Source organism: Muntiacus reevesi, chromosome 20, assembly GCF_963930625.1.
Source record: "Muntiacus reevesi chromosome 20, mMunRee1.1, whole genome shotgun sequence".
Taxonomy (NCBI): Eukaryota; Metazoa; Chordata; class Mammalia; order Artiodactyla; family Cervidae; genus Muntiacus; species Muntiacus reevesi.
In genome coordinates this window covers 27,932,715-27,954,036 of record NC_089268.1, presented here as the reverse complement: position 1 = coordinate 27,954,036, position 21,322 = coordinate 27,932,715, and the positions used below count along the sequence as shown (strand labels likewise).

Sequence of the window (21,322 nt, the reverse complement as noted above, 5' to 3'; positions counted from 1 at the left end):
AACACTTTTCTAACACTTTTCCTAACACTTTTCTAACACTTCCCTCTGCCACCAAATCCCAGAATTTTTATATAATTAAAACTGACAGTACTTCCTCACAGAGGAACCTAGCTTGTTAAGATAATATTAGAGAATAAAGAGAAAAGAATTAACAAATTGTGTGGGAGGGATTAAAAACATCCAGGGATAGGAGTGTCTTACATATTCTAATAGTAAAGTGATGCAAAACACAGGAAGATTAAAATACAGAAAAAAAAACTTACTTATGGTTCCTACAGTGCCAGCTAAAATGTAAACATAAACAAGTTTGACTGAAGAATGTACAGTTCATGGAGCTTCAGAATAAGCATTTACTACATATCAGATTTACATGGAGGGCAGTGAGAAGGTGAATCTGCATTCCCCCCAACCCTTTTCCTTAGGAATCCAATAAGATCATATTCTCCCCAATTATTTTTTGTATTCTCAATTTTTATAGTCGTCTCACTGTCAGATCCTTCTGAAAGTTTGTTTTTGCCAAATAACCCCATGAACTGGGGATTTTATTTTACTTTTTGGTTAATTACTTAATTTTTTATTAGCGGAATTTCCACTTTGCAAAATAAGAAAATCATTAGTTACTTAGGGGGATCCTGAAATCAACATCGAGTTCCTCATACCAGTAAAGGAGAGCAATAAAATAATGAGTAATTGTTCTCTTTCTTCCATCTTTATGTGCCTCAACTCCCTCCCCCACAGCCCCCTAATAGTAGGCACTCCCTCCTCCCCCCAGCCCAGTCCCACAGTAGTAGGCACTTTGTAAAAGATGGAAACAACTGAGTTGAGGGGAAACTTACATAAAGGTTCTGGAGTTGCTTTTAAGTCATTTGTATCACCTATGATGAAAATTGACAAGAACTTTGAGAAATAAATGGTTGCTGTTTGACCAAAAGAGAAAGAAAATTGACAAATATAATCCCACTTAGATTTAGACTTTCAGAGGGCATGAAGTACAAATACCCTTGGGGTTAAAGATCCAATATTAGAGAGTCCTAGCTTTGCTACTTTCTAGCTCTTTGACTGGGTAAGTCACTAAACCTTTGAAACATAAATTTTCTAATCTTTAAAACGGAAATCATATCTCCTGTCTTACTTACATTGCAATGTTGCAGTGCAAAAGCAAGCATAATAATGGATAGGAAAGCTGAAAAGTTCTAATAGAAATGTTATGTTAAGAAATATTCAGTGACTATAAGGAATGAAATTCTTCTGCAAAATAGTAAGTTTTCACTGCATTTAAGGTATTCTGCTTTATTTTACTTTTCTTCTACTTTCTTGCTTCTCTCTTTTATTTCTTACTGTCATTTAGAAAGTTCTGAATGTTGGTGACAGGACATAATTATGAGCATTTCAGTGTGTTTTTCTGATTTATTAATCTGTGTGATTTTACTCTTAAAAAACTATCCTTTTGTTTTCCTTAGTTACCTTGCAGTCTCTTAACTGTTGTTTCTGGCTTGAAAAACCCATCTTATTTTCAGATGCCAAAAGTCTCTTTACTGAACCCAGTTTTTTTTTAATGAAATGAGTCAATTTTCTCATGGAATTCCCAAGGTTTTGCATATATATAAAGTTATGACTTGGACTTAGAACCTACTTTGGTCTTTAACTTTCCTGTTTTAGAGATTTTCACTGATATTCTTGCTCCCTATTACTTTCCTCACCTTGTTCTTTTTTTTTTTTTTAAACCTATTCAGCTTTGTTTTTTATTTATTTTTATTTCTCTTTGTTTATCACTGTTTGAGTGCTGAAGTCTTATTTAAACAATTATATTTAGTAGGAAATATTGTGAGTTGCAAAGCTTACAATTTCTTTTTCTTTTTTTATTGAAGTATAAAGTGAAGTTGCTCAGTCATGTACGACTCTTTGTGATCCCATTGACTGTATCATGCCAGGCTCCTCTGTCTGTGGAATTTTCCAGGCAAGAGTACTGGAGTGGATTGTCATTTCCTTCTCCAGGGGATCTTTCTGATGCAGGGATTGAACCCAGGTCTCCCGCATTTTGGGTAGATGCTTTACCGTTTGAGTCACCAAGGAAGCCCAACTATACTTATTAAAGTATAGTTGATTTAAAATACATTAGTTTCAGGTGTATGGCATAGTGACTCAGTATTTTACATATTATGCTCCATTAAAAGTTATTACAAGATAATGGCTATAATCTTCAGTGCTATATAGTAAATCTTTGTTTTCATTTGCATATTTATGACTCTGTTTTTGTTTATTTGTTTTTTATGTTAGGTGGGAAATAATAGCTTTTTTCATAAATGATGAGATCTACTTCAGCATTTGGAAAGAGATGTCAGTTTTTCTAAATGGTATAAATTGAAGTAACATGTCATGCCCACTACCAAATAAAGGTAGTTTAAAAATACATATATTGTTAAGAATGACAAACACATTTGAGTTGTATGCTAATTATAAGTAGCAACTCTCTGGAGATTAGGAGAATTTTAGATTGCATGTAGGCTGAGCAGGAATGAGCAGGAAAGAGAACTATGATCCATTATTGAAGTCTGCCACCAGCAAAAGTGTGAACAGAGGTGGCATGCATATCATATATTTTCTATTCCTGACCTAAAGTACTGTAGAATAATGAGGACAGGAAAATTTTAAACTGAGAGTTTTGTGACCTTGTCTAGGTGAAGACAATAAGTAGGACAGTGAAAGATAACCACTTACTGACTTTCAGAGTGGAGAAGTAGCTAAAAAATGATGACATGAGTATCTTGCCTAAGTAATACTATGTGCTTTTTTTAAATTAAGATTGCGGTTTGAGAATAGTTACTCTTCTTAATGAAAATGTCAGGATTAGTTCTCTTAGAAAGTGCTAAATTTTCCATACTGGACAGAAATCACAATACTGGTTATCTTTGTGGGTATCACAAACTTAGTTGCTGTTAGGAGCCAGCAGTTCTCGTGAATTATGAATGTTAGTTATGGGGCTAGTGGGGATGTTGGCCATTTGAAAAATGCACACCCTACTTAAAAACACAAAATACAAAACTTAATGCTATGCTGTTCAAACAAAATACACCTACAGGTGGCATTTTATATGACATAGGTAAGATAATTAATGAAAGAGAAGGTGGAGAATTGTGAGCCTCAATCCTGGTCACTCTGACAAAGCAGGGAACAGATAAGACAGGGAGATTAGCTCTGCCTAGTATAGGAGCCCTATAAACCAGATTAAAAAAATTTTTTTACTGTGCTGCATGGCATGCAAGATCTTAATTCCCTGACCAGGGATCGAACCTGTGTCTCCTGCAGTGAAAGTGCAGAGTCTTAACCACTGCATCACAAGGGAAGTCTCCAGAACAACATTTTAAAATCACAGATTCACTAAATTTTCTAGGCTGCGATTCAGTTCACATGATTTTATCTCCTCTCATTTTATATAGAGCTCTTACAAATCAGATTTTGAAACAAAAAGAAAACTTACTCACAGATTCTTGAGGTAAAACTAAAGAACAATAGAAAATATTCAAATCAGTCTTGAGTTAATTATTTAAATAATCCACCTATTTCCCAAGTCTTTCCAGGAACTGTATATTAGACCCTCCATTCTCCAGTAGGTACAAGTTACCACACCTCTCAAATCTTTAAGTCTTGAATCTTCTTTCCTCTTGGACACTATCCAGGAGTGGAAATTTTTGGGAGAGAATTCAAACTTACTATATTCTCAATATAATGATTCTATTCAGCACCTTTTATTTCCCCTCTTTTCCATTCCTTACCCTTTTTCTCTTTTCAGTTTGGAGAGTATCCTCTCCAAAATGTGATAGCTTCAAGAACCAAAGAAAGGTCACGTTACTTTTATAAAAAAGAAAACCAAGACTGAGAGAGGCAAAGGTTTGTGCCTGAATATCTGAAAAATTATAGGCAGTTTTAGCCTCCAGTGTCTCTGACTCTAAGTTAGTGCACTTTCCTCTGTACCCCACTCAGTTTTCTCCTGTTTCTATTCTTCCTGGAATATTCTTTTAAAAAGTAATTTCTTTCCTACTTGTAAACTCATTTTTTTTTCTATTCTTTTCCATTGGTCTTTGGAGTATTCTTATAAAATAAATTATAGAGAAAGTTTGTGATAATTATTAATGATAATAATTATGACAGTAATAGTAACATACAAACTTTGGTAGAATGAATCCCCACTATATTCAGTCTGTGAAAAGGGCACCATTAATTCTCACCTGTTGGTTAGGTGGTGTATGCCAGGAAGTGACCTGTTTGCCCCAGGCCATGGTTGGAAACGGAGTTATCAGCAATGGTAGAACCTCACTGTAAGCTGAGTTCAGGTATAGAGCCCACATTTGAATCCCTCATGTAGGGAAGAAACTATGCATGTAGAAACTGTTGTAAAAACTGGCCTATAAAGTCTGTGCAGTAGTAGGATTATTATACAACAAAGATTTTTGAGAAACTCAAACAGATGGTAACCAGTGAGCTCACAGACAGAAGTCAGAATACATCTGAGGAAACCTACTGTTGTGATAGACAGTAGCCACAACAAATGGGACAACACATGAAGGAAGAGCTATTCAAAAGAGATTTTCAAATAGTGAAGTAAAGTGAATTGGAAATCACTCAGTCATGTCCAGCTGTTTGTGACCCCATGGACTGTGTCCATGGAATTCTCCAGGCCAGAATACTGGAGTAGGTAGCCTTTCCCTTCTTCAGTGGATCTTCCCAACCCAGGGATTGAACCTAGGTCTCCCACATTGCAGGTGGATTCTTTATCAGCTGAGCCACAAGGGAAGTTAATAAAGGATAGAATCCATAAAGCAAGAATAACATTAATTCAGAAGAAGCTATATTTGATGAAGAATAAAATGGAATGAGCAAATTTAGCAAATGTAGTCATTAAATTATAAAAATCATTAGGTGGGTACAAAGAGAAGAGACTCAGAGAAAGAATTGGGCTTCCTCAGTGGCTCAGTGGTAAAGAATCTGCCTGCAATGCAGGAGATATAGGTTCAATCCCTGGGTCAGGAGGATCCCCTGGAGAAGGAAATGGCAACCCACTCCAACATTCTTGCCTGGGAAATCTCCATGAATAGAGGAGTCTGGCGGGTTACAGTCCATGTGTAGCAAAATAGTCGGACACAACTTGGTAACTAAACAAAAACAACAAAGAAAGAATTAGTGAATGATATAATCTGAGGAAAACATCCAGGGTCAAGCATTGAGAAATAAGGAAATGATATAGAACTCCTCCACTCCCCTGTCCTCCATGGTCACATCCTAATCCCCAGAATCTGTGAATATGTTAGATTACATGGAGAAAGGGAATCAGGGTTGCAAATGGAGTTAATGTTGCTAATCAGTTTATCTTAAAAAAGGGAGATTATTCTGTATGATCTGTGTGGGCCTAGGGTAATATTAAGAAGTGTTAAAAGCAGAAGCAGGAAGTTGAAGGGAGTCAAAGAAAGAGATGTAATAATGAACAAAGTTCAGAGTGATATGATGTGAAAATTTAGCTTTTTTAAATTAGCTTTGAAGGTGGATGAGGGGGACCATAAGCCAAGGAATGTGGGCAGCCTCTAGAGGTTGAAAAAGCAAGGAAACAGATTGACTCCTAGAATTTCCAGAAAGAATACAGCATGCTAACACCTTGATTTTTAGTCAAGTGAGATATGTCAGATTTCTAATCTATAGAACTATAAAAAAATAGTTTTGTGTTGTTTTAAGCCATTAAGTTTGTGACAATTTGTTATAGTAGCAATAGAAAATTAATACAACATGGTTAGACTATTGCCCCCATATTCCCTTGCCATTAGGTGTAGCCATATGATTGAATTCTAGCCAATTATTTGGAAGTGATGTGTGAGACAACATCCAGGCTTATCCATAAAAGTCTCACACTCATGATCTAAAAGCCTTTTCCCCTCTGCTCACTTCAGGCAGGCAAGATGTAGAAGCCATTAGGTAAAGATGGTGGAGATATAAGATGAAATTGAATGCTTAAGTCATTGCTGACAGAAGAGCTAAGCATCAACTAGGCATATCTGATATTACAGAATAACGGGATTTGATGAATAGAATCACTGAAATTTTAAGATTTATCTATTACAGGAGCTGGAGTTAACTAATGCAAATGAGGAATATGAAAGAGAAGTTACCAGACCTGTGAGGAGAATCTTTATACATATTTGACAGTTATTTTAGAAGAAGAGATTATAGTTTGTGAGATAGATGCAGCTCCTACATTGCAGGCGAATGCTTTACTGCTGAGCCACTGGGGAAGCCAATGGCTCATATATATATATTTAATTAATATATATATAGATATAAATTAAAATGCAGATTGTAAGGATAAAATCTTAAAACCATATTTACTTAAGTACAGTCATCAAAATAGTAGCATATTGTTATCAACAATAGTAAATGCCACAAGACAATGGAATAAATCTTCAAAGTGTGAGAAAAATAATTGTTAATTATTTACTCAGCTTAACTTTTGTTTAAGGCTGAGGGTGAAGTAAAACTATTTTCAGTCATACAAAGGCTTAGAAAAAGTTTTACACACACATGGGGCTTAAAGAACCACTAAAGGATTGTCTTTGGGCCAAAGTAAAAGAAGAAAGGCACAGGATTAAGCAAACAATGATAAACAGGAAAAATGCCCAAACATTCATATACAGCTATGACTGTAAAAAAGTAATTTAACTTATCAAAGTGGCAGCAGTGTAAAAGTATGACAAAATCTAGGTTTGAATTGATGCAGGGAAAGGGGAAACTTTTATACATTTTGCTATGCCTCCTGTGTAAGTACCATGGAATTCACACAATAGTAAACTTAAAATGTACCTAACTTATGTAAATGTTCATACACACTGTGATTCATTTATCTCACTTCAGGGTAGGTACCCTGAATAAACTATTTTCTACTTACTGAAGGACATTTTACAGTATTATTTGTGACAGAAGAAATTGGAAACATTAAGAATGTATCAGTAGGGGAAAAAATAATAATGTATATTTGTAAGTTAGAATATCATTCAATGATTATAATACATAATCTGGGTTTCTATATATCTCAATATTACCATGTGTTTTGGGGGAAAAAGCAGGTTGTAATGATGGTTTTAGAATGATGCCATTTTAGTAAAATTTTAAAGATGTATACAAAACAATATGTTGTTAAGTGTTACAGAGAGATTATATAAATATGTGAAAATAAGCAAAAGATTTATAATACACTTATAACTCTTTGGGAAGAGGAGAGAGTAGAATAGATCTACAAATGGGGACAGAAGATTTCTACCTGGCAGTTAAGAATTATGACAAAAATAATACCAGTTATCAAATTTAGGGTGTGGGTTTACAAGTGTTAATTATTTTTGTACTTTATTTTTAAAACTTCTTTAAGAGAAAGAAAAAAATTAAATACAGGAACTTCAGGACTTGCAAACCAGATGACAGTAGAATTGAAAGAAAGCCACAAAGAACTTACCGAGGGAGCTGGTTGATGGCACTAAAACACACACAACACAGGGACACAGGAGGCAAATCATCAGAATTTGGATCCCTAACCTTTGCCTATTAGCTTCAGTCATTGCAGCCTTCCAGGAGATGAAGCCCTGGCTCTGGGAGATCTACTGACTTGGTGGTGGGTACTGGAAGTCATATCCAGCAGATCTCTCATCCCTTCAATCTCTATAAAGGGTTTCGTGTTTTAGTAGATGGATGCTATTCCTGTGAAACTTGTGGCTTGCATTTTTTTCTATTCTCCTTTCTGTCTCTTTTTCTCTTCTCCCTGTTTATCTCTATCACTTCCTTTTTCTCACACTCAACACTTTCTCTAATTTTTTTTTCCTTTTCTTTCAGTCAGTTTGGAATCGTGTTACTGACATATCATCCTAAACCAGCACTGGGTGACCTTGTCTAATGTTTAGTAGTCATATATAGGATTTCTCTTTCCCCAAACCTTTAACAACCTAGGGAAATGTTACTTAATGGGAAACACACTTTTGTTGAGAAATAAGAGGATACTCACTGTAATTTCTGTTGTATCCATCTAAAAACACAAAACAAAGAAAAGTCATTTTGAATTTTCTGTTTATATAGCTTTGATATCATTATGGAGAATTACTCAATCAACACCCTCAATATCCAAGTAATCAAGAAACTAAGGCAAAATCTTTTCATGCCTTAGTTTATGAACCAAATAACAAGCCAAAAGAATAAAAAGGGCCACAAAGGTTAATTAAGGTAAATAAGTGTAGTGAGAAGAAATAATGAACTATATACATGAAAACACTAAAACAGTACATATTAGCTATAAAATAAGTTGAGGCCAAATAAGAGAAAAATGGAAAAAGATTTACTCAGCTGATTGAAAATTCAAGTTCAATGATGATATGGCAAATTATAATGAATCCATATGCATATACTTATTGTGATTTGATGTATAGCCTTTCATCTAAAACTTGTTTTTTTAGTGAGTTCATAGAAACAGACTTTCTACAAAAGCTTCAGAGACATACAAAGCTTGACATGTTATCACTACTACACAAAAACTTGTCATATTATCGCTGTCATTTTCATGAAAATGTAAAAATAAATAATACTGGCACTCTAGAAGTGACTTAAATTATGTGGCTTAATGGTATCATTTGTTATTTTACTAAAGTAGTTAAGGATCCACCCAAAGCTGTGAAGACAGCATATATTTTTTTCCCCAGCTCTTTTTCTGAAAATGAGTGCTTTGCTCATTTGTATGAACATTTGCATGAGCTCATTTGTTGGAGAAGATACTTGGTTGTCTTTGTAATGTGAACTAAGACTAAAACACACAAAATCTCTGCTTTCCACTAATGCTACTTGTTTCTTATAGTTCTATAGATATTTTAAAGATAGAAAATGCTACATTTTCTATAGAAGTTAATAACATTAAAAATAAATTCAGTGCATTCCATGCACAGATCATATCCTACTGTGATGAATTTTCAGGGGTTTATTCCTTTGTTTTTTAGCATTTATATTAAGAAAGGCTCACTGAATATTTAGCATTTCTGAACTCTAAGATACTGAATTTCTCCTGAGTTACTCAGATTACTTTTGTTAAACCAATTAGGAAGTAAATAGGTGAGGAATTGAATAGCACTTGGGAAAAAGTGTCTCACGGTGTGAAAGTAAACATTTTTGAATGTCACAATCTTCTATATGTTACTTTGGTTTCTTATCTTTTACCTGGGTAGGTTTTATAGCCCTTCATGTATAACAGGAAACAAGTATAGATTTTCCTTTAATTTTACCATAATCTCTAAATAGACTTACCTCGATCATCATATGAAATGTCTAGAGGATTGAGGGAAAAAAATAAAGATTCTTAATTTCTCATAAACAGTTTCTGTATTAATTTCTTAGCAAGCTGGGTTCTAATTTATTTACCACTTTCTGTTGAGTATAAATTCCGGAATCCTAAAAAAGAAGAGGAAAATATAATGAGATTCTAACTTGACAACTATTTCTACATTATTTTCTTATTAGGTGAAAATATATTTACCTCTTCCCCTTTTAGATCTTGGAGAAGAAAAATCTTTTTGGGGGGAAAAACAGATTAAGTTAACTAATGGCCCATTAAGAAATGTTTCATCATTAGTTTCAGTCTAGTTCCTAAGAGATTTTTCTAGTTTCCCAGATAGTCTCATTTTCTTTGGATTCTGTTTCAGAAAAGAAAGGAAATTGTCAGGGCCCTTTGTTCTTCAGTCTTGTTGGTTGAGACAGATGAATCATAGAGATAAGAAGAGGGGAAATGGGCCAAGAGTCCAAATGTGGGACAAGCAAAGTGACCAAGTTACCTTCTTTTTTCTTTCCTCTTGGGAATATGAATCTATGTGCTTGTAGTGTGTGTATTGTGTGTCCCTACAAAGAAATAGAGTGTGCCTTGGAGTATCCTTAGAATCATTGGATTTCTGAATGTTTTATTTCAAATAAGCTTTATCATTTCACTTTATCACTCATGTCAGACCACATGTCCTGATTTGAGGGACAGAGTGTAACTCTATAATAATAAATACTCAGTATAAAATAAGCCTTTTTCTGTCTTAAATCAATTTTAGATAGTATGATGTAAGAGTGTGAATATTGAACTCAGGGTCACAAATTGGCTTCACTATTCAACTCCTTCCTTTGTTAGGTGAATTTGGATAAGTATCTTAATCCTTTGTGTATCAATTTTATCTTCTAATATGAAGATAATAATATAAGTTGTGCTCACCTCTTATACTTTATCCTTATAAAGTATCCTTCATGACTGCTTAGGAATGATGTATTTTATTCTCATTTTACACATCCAGGCAATTGTTTCATTTCAAAAGTTCATCAACCTTTCCACGATCTTGGGATTAACAGGAATTGGAAAGAATTCTTTTCGTGGTCTTAAGAAGGGAACATATTTGTCTATTCTCACAAAAAAATACACAGTCTTTCACGTGTTTGTATATGCAGAAGGAGATAATTTGGCAGTTGGAAATTATAACAACAAAAGATGTGCTATGTAATAAATCATGCTCAAAGGGAGATGAGTCCATTCTATCCCCTCAGGAGCACTTTCCCAGATTTTCTCTAGTATTTCCTAGTTTATTTACCTCTGTCATCCTCATAGTCCAGCAGACCAGCACCTGGAAGAAAAAGGAGAGAGAGCTCCATGATTTTGCTTCTTTAAAATTAGTGGGGCTTTAAGATTCTGAGACCTAATGTAGACATGAACTCCTGATAACAGGTAATGATGGGGAATTAATTTTGCAGGAACTAAGGACTGTGTATAAATAGCAGGAGTAGATTATGCTAAGTGACCATGCCAGTCACCATTTTCATAATATTATCTGGGCTGAATAATAATCAAAAGGGGTCTCAAAGTTGCTTTTTCCTCTTGGTGAAATTCTCCCTGTAACTTAGAAGTTCAGTTCATGGAATGATACACTATGCAAGGTGCTGGAAATGCAATGGTAAACAAGACAGATTTGGTCCCTGATTTATGGAAATTTCATAAATGCTTTCTTTTTCTCATGGGTGTAAGTACTTACTTTGTTCAGAACTGTATCTTGAGATATCAACTTCTGTGGAGGAATTAAGCAAAAATATTTCTATTAGCCACTTGTGAGAGGTGTTCTTTATCCTGTTTCAACTCTCCTCACTCTAAACCATGCTGCTTTGCTCCCCAAATGGTCTTGACATCATGTGTTACTGGTTCCTACCTTTTTTCCCATGCCTCCAGTCAGCCTTGTTTTGTTTATCCTTCCATATGATCTACTATTCTCTGAGAGCTTATAGGCATTGAATATAAGAAATAAGGAGGGGATGCAGTTGACTAGAAGGAATTGGGAAAGATGCTAAGAAAATTCCTGAAGGTGTCTCACAAGCCATATCTCTGTTTCACTGACAACTATTACTCTATATTTGTCTCTTCTTATCAGCTCCCTAATCACTAAAAATGTTGAATTCTTTCCATATAATATTAACCAGTGGCATCTACTAGTGCAGTGCCTTCTCTCTTCTGTTTTCTTTTCCTAAGGTAATTTCCCTTGGAGCTCAGATAGCTTTCTTTTAGACTATTCAGATTGTTTCTCTTGTTAAACTCATTGTGATCTTTTTTTTCTCTAATGTGAGATGCAGGGGGAATCACTAATAGGTCAGAGATTACATGTATTGAAATGGATTTCCAGAGTATTGGTAAAGGCTCTAGATAGCTGTTAAATAGAAACAAACTCAGACTGAATCTTAACATTGCTACCTCTGTGGCTTCCATAGAGGATCTCCATTTTCACTCATTGTTACTCACCATTTTGCTTGCGCCGTGTCCATCTTGTTAACAAAATAGCGAGAATGGCAAATCCCAGTAGCGTCAGGATAACAGCCAAAACTATTTCTGAAATGAAAACTCACCTGTAGCCTGTTTATTTAGACCTGGTCATTATCAGAGACAATTTCTGGGTACCTCTTACGTACAGATAGACATTTCCCCTTCACCCCTTTCTGTGCTACCTCAACTCTGTTCTTCCTTTTTCATCATCTTATTGTCCCCACATATGTTCCCTCCCATTTCTTAGCTTTTCTGTTGATCCTTTTGGTCAGATACTAAGACTCGCAGATGCTTTACCCTTGGTTTAGAGTGGGAAATCTGACAGATTTCCTCCTCAATGAACTCCTTACTCTGTGGGCAAGAGATGGTGAGCAGAGCCAGTGGCATGTAAAGAAATCCATTGGGATGTTAGAAATATTAGTTTCATTTTTATGTAACTTATAACTTAAAATTTCATAGACTTTCCATTTTAAAGTCTGTAAAAATTTTTTATAGACTTTCTGCTTTCTTTCTGTATTAGTAGAGTAGTATGTTCATAAAATTTGCATTATACATATATAAGAAATGAATGCTCAAAAATTTTTCTTGGGTGATCAAAAAATTTGACTGTAGGTCATTCAGTTCATACTAATGCAAGTCACAGCAGAGGACAGAAATTTCTTATTGAAAAAGACCCCTCAAATATCACTTACCAAGTCCTTCATTATAAGATAGATATTTGTGAGGGTTGCTACTGTGGTCAGTAGGAGAGAGCTCAGTGAGACTTTCTAACCTAATGTATGTTTATATGTCACTAGAGAGAATCTTAACAAGATTGTATTGCTGTGGTTATGAAGAGCATAGACTGTGGAGGCACTGGGAGAAGGAAAAAAAGGAAGGAAAGATGGAAAGAGAGAGAAAACAAAGGTAGGAATGAGGAAGGATGGGAGAAAGAATGGGAGGAATGAATGAATGAAAGAACGAACCGTAAATCTGCCTATGACTGTGAAAATTGCTGAAGAAAAGTGGACTTTGAAGGGCTAAGAAAATTACACCAAGATTAAGGATACTGCAAAAAGGCAAAGCAATATGTGAATTCACCTCAAGATGTAACAATATACCTCCAATTAGGGCAAATTAGGAATATGTTTGCTGAGTCTTCTAGGTATTAGGTCAGAAGCCAAAATTATCTTAGCAAATAACCTTCAGAGATTTGCTCTTAATAGGCCACTAAAATGAAGAGCAAGTAGTTTGGCCTCTATCATGAAAGTAACAATTTCATATCTGATGTGAAATAATCCTTAGGGGAAGAAGAAATAAACACGTAGTATATTGGATCAAGCCTCTTGAATGGTACCCAGAATGTTCTTATGTTAGACCACTAAGAAAATGCTCCACTCTCTTCCTGAAGAAAATAAGAGAAAGAATTGAGGAAGATTATAAAGTGAGCAGTATTATAGGCAGTGAGATAAAAGACTGAGGAATTTTCCTGTTTCTCCAGAAAATAGCTATTTTCTTTGATCAATTCCAACTCCAGAAACTGAAGGATAAATCAGTACTCACTCTACAGGTTGAATGTGAGTTTGTTTTCCTCAGGCTTCCAGAGGAATCAGTGAGAGTGAAAGAAAGGATATTGAATTTGAAAGAAAGCAGGCAAGGAAGGGAAAAGAGTTGTATTAAGTTCCCAAAGAGAAGACTCCTGATCCAATAGAGTCAAGGAGGCCTCAGGGAAGGCGTCAGTCCATACCCAAGACTGCCATCTTCCAGGTATTGTCTTCAGTGGGTTCTGTGTCATCTGGATTTCTTTGTCAGAGGGCGATCAAGATAAAACAAACACCCCAAGCTCACTGTTTCTGAGCAGTATGAACTTGGGTGTGGGGGAGGCCCTTGTAAACAAGGATGCAGAGAGTCACAGAGGAATTGTGTGGCTCAGGTTGATCAGACCTAAGCAGACTACAGGAGTATGGCCTATGAAAGTTCTGGAATGTGTGTTGTAACAAAGAACTAGAACTTAGAGGCAGGAGGAAAGGAAGAGGGGAACCAAGAGGCTGTAAAGATTTCAGAATACTTTGGAGGATCTTAAACTTAGGATACTGGAAAGGAACTTACTCTGTCTGGGCTCTAGAATAATTTCTAATTTTCAGGGATTTTGAGACCAGAGATTGTGTTTCATTCATCTTTGTAACTCTTGAGGCAGTTAGGGACTTAATAAATGTTTGATGATTAAAAGTGAAAAACATTTCTAGGTTCCTTGAAACAAATGAGGGGTGAATCATGAAGCTGAGGCAATGGAGTTAAATGTAGTAAGGGAAAGCTCAGAGGTCTGTGGTGTGAGGAAGAATGAGCCAGTGAATGGGATTTCACAAGCCATTGTGGAGGACAAAGAGAGCAGTAAAACCCCCTTTTATTAAGTGTTTAGGAACCATAAGGCTCTGTGGTGGTTTAGTTGCTAAGTCGTACCCTACTTGCGACCCCATGGACTGTAGCCTGCCAGGCTCCTCTCTCCATGAGATTTCACAGGCAAGAATATTGTAGTGGGTTGCCATTTCCTTCCCCAATATAGCTCTGTAGTAGATACTTTCCAAGGACCAACACATTTAATCCCCAATATCCTTCACAATGAAATCCTTTATTACTGAGACATCTGAAACTGCCCAACCAGCAAACAGTAGAGTTTCTGACTCCAGAGCCCATATTCTGTTTACAAAGCCACATTTCATTTCAGTCTTGGAGGCCTACTGTCCATGGTGATATATTTTAGACTAAGCAGTGAGGTGCAGGAGGAAGAGAGTAATGTTCTCCAGGTATAGGATTCTCCACCTACCTACTTTGTCTTCTAAGATTGACTTTGATAGTTGAAATCCTTATTTAGCCTATTTTTATGACCTAGGCTGATGAGGAAGGAGTCATTTAAAATTTTTACATATATAAATTTAAATTACTAGTATTTAAATAATCACCCCATATTTTGACTCATCTATTGACATAGATTAATTCTAGTTATATCACAAAGTTATTAGAACCACTGTAAATACAGAAGTCAATAACAAATTTTTTTTTTTTTTAAATTATTTTATTAGTTGGAGGCCAATCACTTTACAACATTTCAGTGGGTTTTGTCATACATTGACATGAATCAGCCATATAATTACACGTATTCCCCATCCCGATCCCCCCTCCCACCTCCCTCCCCACCCGACTCCTCAGGGTCCTCCCAGTGCACCAGGCCTGAGCACCTGACTCATGTATCCCACCTGGGCTGGTGGTCCGTTTCACCATAGATAATATACATGCTGTTCTTTCAAAACATCCCACCCTCCCCTTCTCCCACAGAGTTCAAAAGTCTGTTCTGTACTTCTGTGTCTCTTTTTCTGTTTTGCATATAGGGTTATCGCCACCATCTATCTAAATTCCGTATATATGTGTTAGTATACTGTAATGTTCTTTATCTTTCTGGCTTACTTCACTCTGTATAATGGGCTCCAGTTTCATCCATCTCATTAGAACTGATTCAAATGAATTCTTTTTAACGGCTGAGTAATATTCCATGGTGTATAATAACAAATATTAACCATATAATTTTGACTGTGTTAATAGCATACCATAATAGAATTATGTAGAATTTGATTGCATAACATTTTGCAAAATAGCTTAATATCTCAGCAGCCTGGCTTCTGAATTGCAGCTATCTTATCATAGCCTAAATGTGAATATGCAGAGAAATTCTAATGGAGGAAATATTATAGTTCCTTGATATTACCATTATAACTACTACCACCATCATAAATCTCAACCCAAACTCAACTAAACCAAACAAACCTAAATACCCCCTGTGATGGTTACTGTTATCTATCAACTTGGCTAGGCTGTGTGCCCAGTTATTTGGTCAAGGAGTAGTCTAGATGTTGCTATGAAGGTATATTTTAGATGTGATAAGCATTTACAATCACAAGACTTTAAGTAAAGCAGGTTATTCATAATATGGCTGGGACTCATCCAATCAGCTGAAGGCCTTAAAAGTGAAGGCTGAGATTTCCTAAAGAAAAAAGAATTATGCCTCAAGAATGTATCACAGAAACTTTGCCTGGGTTTCCAACTTGGTTGGCCTTCCCTGTGGATTTCAAAATCAAGACTGCAATATCAACTCTCTTGTGCTCTTATAGCCTACTCACCAGCCCTATAGATTTCAGACCTGCAAGTCATCACAATTGTGAGCCAATGCCTTACAATAAATCTCTTTTTCTAGATATATTAACACTTTTTATTCATTCTGTTTCTCTGGAGAATCCTAACTAATACACCCCTGTGCTGAATGTCTCATTATTGTCAATATGATGTAGTGTACATGTTAAAAAAAATTACGTATGGGCCCTTTGTATACTTCCAGTGGGGGTGGGGAACATTTGATCTATTTTAGAAAGCTGACCACACACAATAGGAATTCTAAAATACTAAAGAGGGTAAAGAACTAATGTGGAAAGAGTTCAGATATGTAACTTTCAATGGATTTGATTTGTTAGAGTTTGCAGTTTAAGAAATGTACGTTAATGAATAGCAAGTGTCACCTTTGATCTGTACACTTTGTTCATCTAAGACTGATAATCAAAGATTACATCTTAAAGGCATACTTGTCCTTTACTTTAGGCATTTGGATGAGATTAGAAAATTTAAAGTTACTATTGCCAGCCCTTCCCAGATGGTGCAGTGGCAAAGAACTTGCCTGCCAATGCAGGAGACATGTCCCAACCCAGAGATCGAACAGTAATTCGAGATGGTATATGCACTCACGTTCATTGTAACATTGTTCACAATAAGCTAAACTATGGAGACAATCTAAGTTGTTATTCATTGTTAGATGGATAATGAAGATGTGGAATACATATATATATAGTGGACTATTACTCAACCATGTAAAATAATGAAAGGTTTCCATTTCAACAACTGAATTAACCTAGAGGGTATTCAGTCAGTTCAGTCACTCAGTTGTGTCCAGCTCTTTGCAGTCCCATGGATTGCAGCAGGCCAGGCTTCCCTGTCCAACACAAACTCCTGGAGCTTGCTCAAGCTCATGTCCATCGAGTTGGTGATGCCATTGAACCATCTCATCCTCTGTTGTCCCCTTCTCCTCCTGCCTTCAGTCTTTCCCAGCATCAGGGTCTTTTCCAATGAGTCAGTTCTTCACATCAGGTGGCCAAAGAATTGGAGCTTCAGCTTTAGCATCAATCCTTCCAATGAATATTAAGGACTGATTTCCTTTAGGATTGATGGTTTGATCTCCTTGCTGTCCAAGGGACTCTCAAGTGTTTTCTCCAACACCACAGTTCAAAAACATCAATTCTTTGGCTCTCAGCTTTCTTTATGATCCAACTCTCACATCTATACATGACTACTGGAAAAGCCATAGCTTTGACTAGATGGATCTTTGTCAGCAAAGTAATCTCTGCTTTTTAATATGCTGCCTAGTTTGGTCATAGCTTTTCTTCCAAGGAGCAAGAGTCTTTTAATTTCATGGCTGGAGTCACCATCTACAGTGATTTTGGAGCCCAAGGAAGTAAAGTCTGTCACTGTTTCCATTGTTTCCCCATCTATTTGCCATGAAGTGATGGGACTGCTTGCCATGATCTAGTTTTTTGAATGTTGAGTTTTAAGCCAGGGTTTTCACTAGCCTCATAATACTAGAGGGTATTATGCTAAGTGAAATGTCACACAGAGAAAGAAAAATACCATATCATTTCATTTATCCATGAAATCTAAAATACAAAACAAATGAACAAACATATGAAAATAGAAACAGAAACATAGATACAGAGAAAAAACAATTGGTTGCTGGAGGGAAAGAGGATGTGGAGATGAGTGAAATTAAGAGGTAAAAGCTTCTAGTTACAAAATGAGTCAGAAGGGTGAAGTGTACAGTGTGAGAAATTAAAGAAAAGAAAGAGAAACCTAAATGTGCTAAAACAGAGGGATTATTAGATAAATTATTGTATACCTGAATATATTACACAACACAGAAAAGCATGTTTTTATAGAATTTTTAATGACATGGGAAGAGCATATGATATAATTAGTTACATGGAAAAAAGAAGCTCAAATAAGTTAAAATACAAATTAATCTGAAAGTCAAAACATGCATTAAATTAATAATAATGATCTTTCATTGTGGTGTTATGCAGAATTAATTTTTTAATTTTCTAATATTTATGAAGAATTAATTTTTTGTATTTTCTAATATTTTCTGTGTTTGCACAGTGATTTTGCTTTGTCTTTTAAATCATAAAAGTAGTAGATAGATAGATGCATAAAATTTCTCATAGGGAAACATTTATAGTCTTCTCTGCTTGATTTTGTGGTTTGTGTCTGCCTGGATAGGCAAAATTTGCCTAGAGTGTTGCAGGGAAAGTCTCATTGCATAAGAAGGGTGCTCTGAGATGAGTGGCCTTTGGAGATTCTATTCACAATGGTTCACTAGGCTACAACAGTTCACTTTACCATTTTGGTAGATTATACTATTATGTAATATATATAATGCACATGAGCCGACAGACTTCTTTAATACTCCTGTTTTTCATAAAGTAAACATTTATTCCATACTTACTGCATGCAATGTCCTATAGGTCAAGTAATACCTATTTAAAATGACATGAAATAACATATTTAAAAATCTAATACAAACCTTGAAAAATGTAACCCTCTGTCAGTAAACCCTTCCACAAGTTCCTCAGAAATACTATGTTTTGGCTCATCTTCCTGTCCTGGTGCTCCTGGTAACAGTTATGACAAAGGACAGCTCTGCCAGTCAAACTTTAAACATTTTTCCCTCTTATAAAAGCAATTCATGCTCAACACTGCATGCTGAAAATAGAGAAACAGAATAATAAGAAAAAATTAATTACTCCTTTTTGGGAGAGAAAAATCATTTAACATTTCAGTGTATTTTCTCCTAGTCTTTTGGCTATTTCATAGTTGTAATAAATGACAGCTAAATTGTAATGTACAGCTTTTTTTAACTGACATTTGTAAATTAAAAAGTGTGCATACTTGTTATAAAAATAAAAATTACAGACAATCATAAAGCTGAAAAGAAAAATATTTCCTTTTGGTAATTCTGGAACTGTATCTTAACCATGTTAAAATTTCAGAGTTTGTTGTTAAATCTCATATATGTACAGAAAAGTGCACAAACCTTCAGTGCACAGCTTAATGTATTTTTATGTGAAGGTATATCAGTTAGACTCCACCTAGATCAAGATATAGAGCACTTCTAGCCCTCTAGAAAGTTCTTTTTTTGTTCCCTTTCCATATCACCCCCACCAAAAGTACTTATGGTTTGATTTCTATGCAAGGGTTGGTTTTCTCTGTTTTTCAGTTCAGTTCAGTTCAGTTGTTCAGTTGTGTCCAACTCTTTGCGACCCCATGAATTGCAGCACACCAGGCCTCCCTGTCCATCACCAACTCCCCAAGTTTACCCAAACCCATGTCCATTGAGCCGGTGATGCCATCCAATCATCTCATCCTCTGTTGTCCCCTTCTCCTCCTGCCCTCAGTCTTTCCCAGCATCAGAGTCTTTTCAAATGAGTCAGCTCTTTGTATCAGGTGGCCAAAGAATTGGAGTTTCAGCTTCAGCATCAGTTCTACCAATGAACACCCAGGACTGATCTCCTTTAGGATGGACTGGTTGGATCTCCTTGCAGTCCAAGGGACTCTCAAGAGTCTTCTCCAACACCACAGTTCAAAAGCACCAATTCTTCAGATGTCAGCTTTCTTTATAGTCCAGCTCTCACATCCATACATGACTACTGGAAAAACCATAGCCTTGCCTAGACAGACCTTTGTTGACAAAGTAATGTCTCTGCTTTTTAATATGCTGTCTAGGTTGGTCATAACTTTCCTTCCAAGGAGTAAGCGTCTTTTAATTTCATGGCTGCAATCACCATCTGCAGTGATTTTGGAGCCCATAAAAATAAAGTAAGCCACTGTTTCCATTGTTTCCCCATCTATTTCCCATTAAGTGACAGGACTGGATGCCATGATCTTAGTTTTCTGAATGTTGAGCTTTAAGCCAACTTTTTCACTCTCCTCTTTCACTTTATTCAGGAGGCTGTTTAGTTCTTCTTCACTTTCTGCCATAAGGGTGGTGTCATCTGCATATCTGAGGTTATTAACATTTCCCCTGGCAATCTTGCTTCCAGCTTGTGCTTCCTCCAGCCCAGCATTTCTCATGATGTATTCTGCATATAAGTTAGACTTTATATAAATGGAATTATAGATTATACACTCTGCTGTCTGGCTTCTTTAACTTAAAATTATGAGATTCATCCATGTTGTTGTGCTTGCAGCTATAGTTTATTCTTTTTCAATGCTGCACAATATTCCATTTTAGAAATACACTACAACTTATTTATATATTCCTCTGTGCATGAACATCTGAGTTATTTATAATGTTTGGTTCTTATAAATAAAGTTTCTATGAGCACTCCATACATATTGTTTGATAAGTATTTGCACCAATTTCTGTTGGGTATTTATCTGGGAGTGAAATTGCTGGGTCATAGCTCGGCTATGTTTAGCTTAAGTAGATACTTACCAAATAGTTTTCAAAAGTGGCTACAATGGTTTACACTCCCACAGCCAGTGTATAGGAGTTCTAGCTGCATGTATTCTTTGGAAATGCCTGTTGTTGGATTATGAGGTAGTGCTTAGAGGGTATGATATTAAAGATGATTGACTTGGACCATAAAGAAAGCTGAGTGCCAAAAAATGGATGCTTTTGAAATGTGGTGTTGGAGAAGACTCTTGAGAGTCCCTTGAACTGTAAGGAAATGAAACCAGTCAATCCTAAAGGAAATTAGTCCTGAATATTCATTGGGAGGATTGATGCTGAAGCTGAAGCTCTAATTCTTTGGCCACCAGATGCAAAGAACTGACTCATTGGAAAAGACCCTGATCCTGGGAAAGATTGAGGGCAGGAGTAGAAGGGGATGACAGAGGACAAGATTGTTGGATGGCATCGCTGACTCAATGGACAGAGTTTGAGCAGGCTCTGGGATTTGGTGATAGACAGAGAGACCTGACGTGCTGCAGTTCATGGGGTCGCAAAGAGTTGTGCACTACTGAGCAACTGAACTGAACTGAACTGACTTCACTCATTGTGAACTTACTTAAATATTTTATCTGACAGTCTGGTCTTATTATCACATCTGTTGATAAGAAACAAATTACCCCAAAAGTTAGCAGCTCAAGACAACAAACATTTATTATCTCACTTATTTTCTGAGGGTCAAAAACATTTTTCTGAGGGTAAGAGTAGCTTAGCTGGGTGGTTCTTTTATGGTCTTTTATGAAATTGCAGTCAAGCTGTTGCCTGGGGTTGCAGTCATTTGAAGGCTTGATCAGGGCTGAAAGGTGTGTTTCCAAGATATCTTACTCATGGCCGTTGGAAGAAGGCTTTGATTCCTTGCCATGTGGGCTTCCTTAGGAGGGCTGCTCGTGACATGATAGCTA

The 21,322-nt window shown here is 36.1% G+C and overlaps 1 protein-coding gene across 1 annotated transcript in view; it reads right to left on the bottom strand.

The window, feature by feature from the left end:
* The window catches only part of TSBP1 (testis expressed basic protein 1), a 95,634-nt gene that overhangs the window by 42,343 nt on the left and 31,969 nt on the right, over positions 1-21,322 (bottom strand). Inside the window, exons 2-12 of the mRNA XM_065912140.1 lie at positions 11,822-11,920; positions 11,067-11,099; positions 10,629-10,661; positions 9,545-9,577; positions 9,430-9,459; positions 9,316-9,336; positions 8,033-8,053; positions 7,490-7,510; positions 3,479-3,499; positions 837-875; positions 264-284 (exon numbers count right to left, since the gene is read on the bottom strand). Of these exons, the coding sequence (XP_065768212.1) occupies positions 264-284; positions 837-875; positions 3,479-3,499; positions 7,490-7,510; positions 8,033-8,053; positions 9,316-9,336; positions 9,430-9,459; positions 9,545-9,577; positions 10,629-10,661; positions 11,067-11,099; positions 11,822-11,920 (372 nt within the window). The remainder of the gene's footprint in view (positions 1-263; positions 285-836; positions 876-3,478; positions 3,500-7,489; positions 7,511-8,032; positions 8,054-9,315; positions 9,337-9,429; positions 9,460-9,544; positions 9,578-10,628; positions 10,662-11,066; positions 11,100-11,821; positions 11,921-21,322) is intronic.